This window comes from Ursus arctos, unplaced genomic scaffold, assembly GCF_023065955.2.
Source record: "Ursus arctos isolate Adak ecotype North America unplaced genomic scaffold, UrsArc2.0 scaffold_5, whole genome shotgun sequence".
NCBI classification, from domain to species: domain Eukaryota; kingdom Metazoa; phylum Chordata; class Mammalia; order Carnivora; family Ursidae; genus Ursus; species Ursus arctos.
In genome coordinates this window covers 9,853,437-9,855,641 of record NW_026623067.1, presented here as the reverse complement: position 1 = coordinate 9,855,641, position 2,205 = coordinate 9,853,437, and the positions used below count along the sequence as shown (strand labels likewise).

The 2,205-nt window shown below is 40.3% G+C and overlaps 1 protein-coding gene across 1 annotated transcript; it reads right to left on the bottom strand.

Moving 5' to 3' along the window:
• Positions 1–240: 240 nt before the first annotated feature.
• LOC113261447 (olfactory receptor 2T4-like) lies at positions 241–1,203 on the bottom strand. Its single transcript, XM_026507571.2, has one exon. The coding sequence runs from the start codon at positions 1,201–1,203 to the stop codon at positions 241–243; it is 963 nt and encodes a 320-aa protein (XP_026363356.1).
• Between the last annotated feature and the right edge of the window lie 1,002 nt (positions 1,204–2,205).

The following is a 2,205-nucleotide window of genomic DNA, read 5'->3' as shown; positions in this document are numbered from 1 at the left end:
CAATCTGTAAGGAGAAGGAAAAACACAATAATATCAAAGTTTCCTACTTTATAGTTTCTTTTTTAAAAAAAGATTCCATTTATTTGAGAGAGAGCATGAATAGTTGGGAGGGGCAGAGGGAGAAGGAGAAGCAGACACTTTGCTGAGCAGGGAGCCCAATGCAGGGTTTGATCCTGGGACCCTGGTATCATGTCCTGAGCCAAAGGCAGATCCTTAACCTACTGAGCCATCCAGGTGCCCCTACTTTATAGTTTCATGAAAGGCAGGCCCCACATTCAACATTTTCTTCAGAGCTCCTGTAACATCCTTATTTCTTAGACTATAGATCAAAGGGTTGAGCACAGGAGTGAGTATGGTGTAAAAGACAGATACCATCATGTCTTTCTCAGGAGTATGGTAGGAGTTGGGGAGCATGTAAGTATAAATGGCAGCCCCATAGAAGAGGATGACCACAGTCATGTGGGAAGAACAAGTGGCAAAGGCCTTCTTCCGGCCTTCTGTTGAGTTCATCCTATGGATGGTGATGAGGATAAAGTAGTAAGAGCCTGAAATGACTGTCACAGGAATGAGAAGCATGAGTACACAGCACAGGTACATGAAAATCTCATAGATGGAAGTGTCTGAACAAGAGAGTTTCAGTACAGCAGGGACTTCACAGAAAAAATGATGGATCTCCCGAGATCTGCAGAAGGGGAACGTCATGGTGATGGGAGTGAACAAGAAGCCATCCACTGAGCCCAGGAACCAGCAGCCAGATGCTAGGAGGAACAACACCCGATGGTTCATGAGGACAGGGTAACGGAGAGGATGGCAGATGGCCACATAGCGGTCATAGGCCATGGAGGCTAGAAGAAAAAATTCTGAACCTGCTAGTGTCACATAGAGAAACATTTGTATCCCACATTCTGTGGCTGAGATCTTGTTCATACCCATGACTTGGTCCATGAGCATCTTGGGCACAGTAACAGAAATGTACATCATGTCCATGAGAGATAGCTGGCTGATGAAGAAATACATGGGAGTGTGGAGGCGGGCATCAGAATGTATCAGTAGAATCAGGATGATGTTTCCAGACAAGGCCATTAGGAAAACCACAAAAATGACCAAAGAAAGGAGAGCTGGGTGTTTGGATTCACTGAAGATTCCCACCAGGATGAAATCTGATCTCCCAGTGTGGTTAGCCAGCCAGTTGGTGTTCTCCATGAAATTTCACCTGGTCAACCTAGGAAAGTTTTGGGGTTAATGAATCAATCATGAAACACCACCCACTGAAATGAATGTGTTGAGAGAGAAAGAGAATCCAATTATACTATCAGAAAAAAAAAATCCATGGTCCTGAAGATTAGAGATTACAAATTACCTGTAATTCTATAAATTTACCATATACTGAGGTTGCATTGTTCATTGCATTGTGAGTTTACCTTTTGCTCTAGTATCTTTTACCAATAAGCATGTAAATTTGTTTAGTTTAGGTGTTGCCCTAAGCAAACACAAAAGATGAATCAAAATGCAAAAAATTATAGATGTATATACTCTTCTAGAGTTTTTGTTGTAGATATCAAAATATCATTAACATATTAAGGAGGGCATGTATCGCATGGAACACTGGGTATTACATGCAAACAATGAATCATGGAACACTACATCAAAACCTAATGATGGACTAACATAACATAATAAAAAATATGTATCATTAAACTCTCTGGTCTAAGAATCCAACTGAGGTCTTAAAAACTCTTCAGGATGTATTCTACATAAGAAAAAAATAATTTCACAGTGCACGTATATATCAAATCATCACCTTGCACAACTGAAACTAGTAAAATGTTATATGCCAGTAATACCCCCCCAAAAAAAGAGAACAATCTCATGAACCATTGAACATTATATCAAAAACGAATGACATACTATACATTTACTAATTGAATTTAAATTAAAAAAGAAAAAAGAAATAAAGGCAACTTTGACACAATTTGGGGGAAATCTATATGAAATGCTTGAATTCCCTTTTCTCTATAAGATTGAGTCACACTGTGAAGCACTGTGATTGTATGGAGGAAGCCACAAGTCCTCCAAAACAGATCATGGTCCTCACCAATGATCAAACCCTTAGACAGCCTAGGGGCACCATTTTGGACCCCAGACTCTAAAGCCAGACTGGGTGTAGGTCCAGCTTATCCTCTATACACTATTCCTCCGTTCACT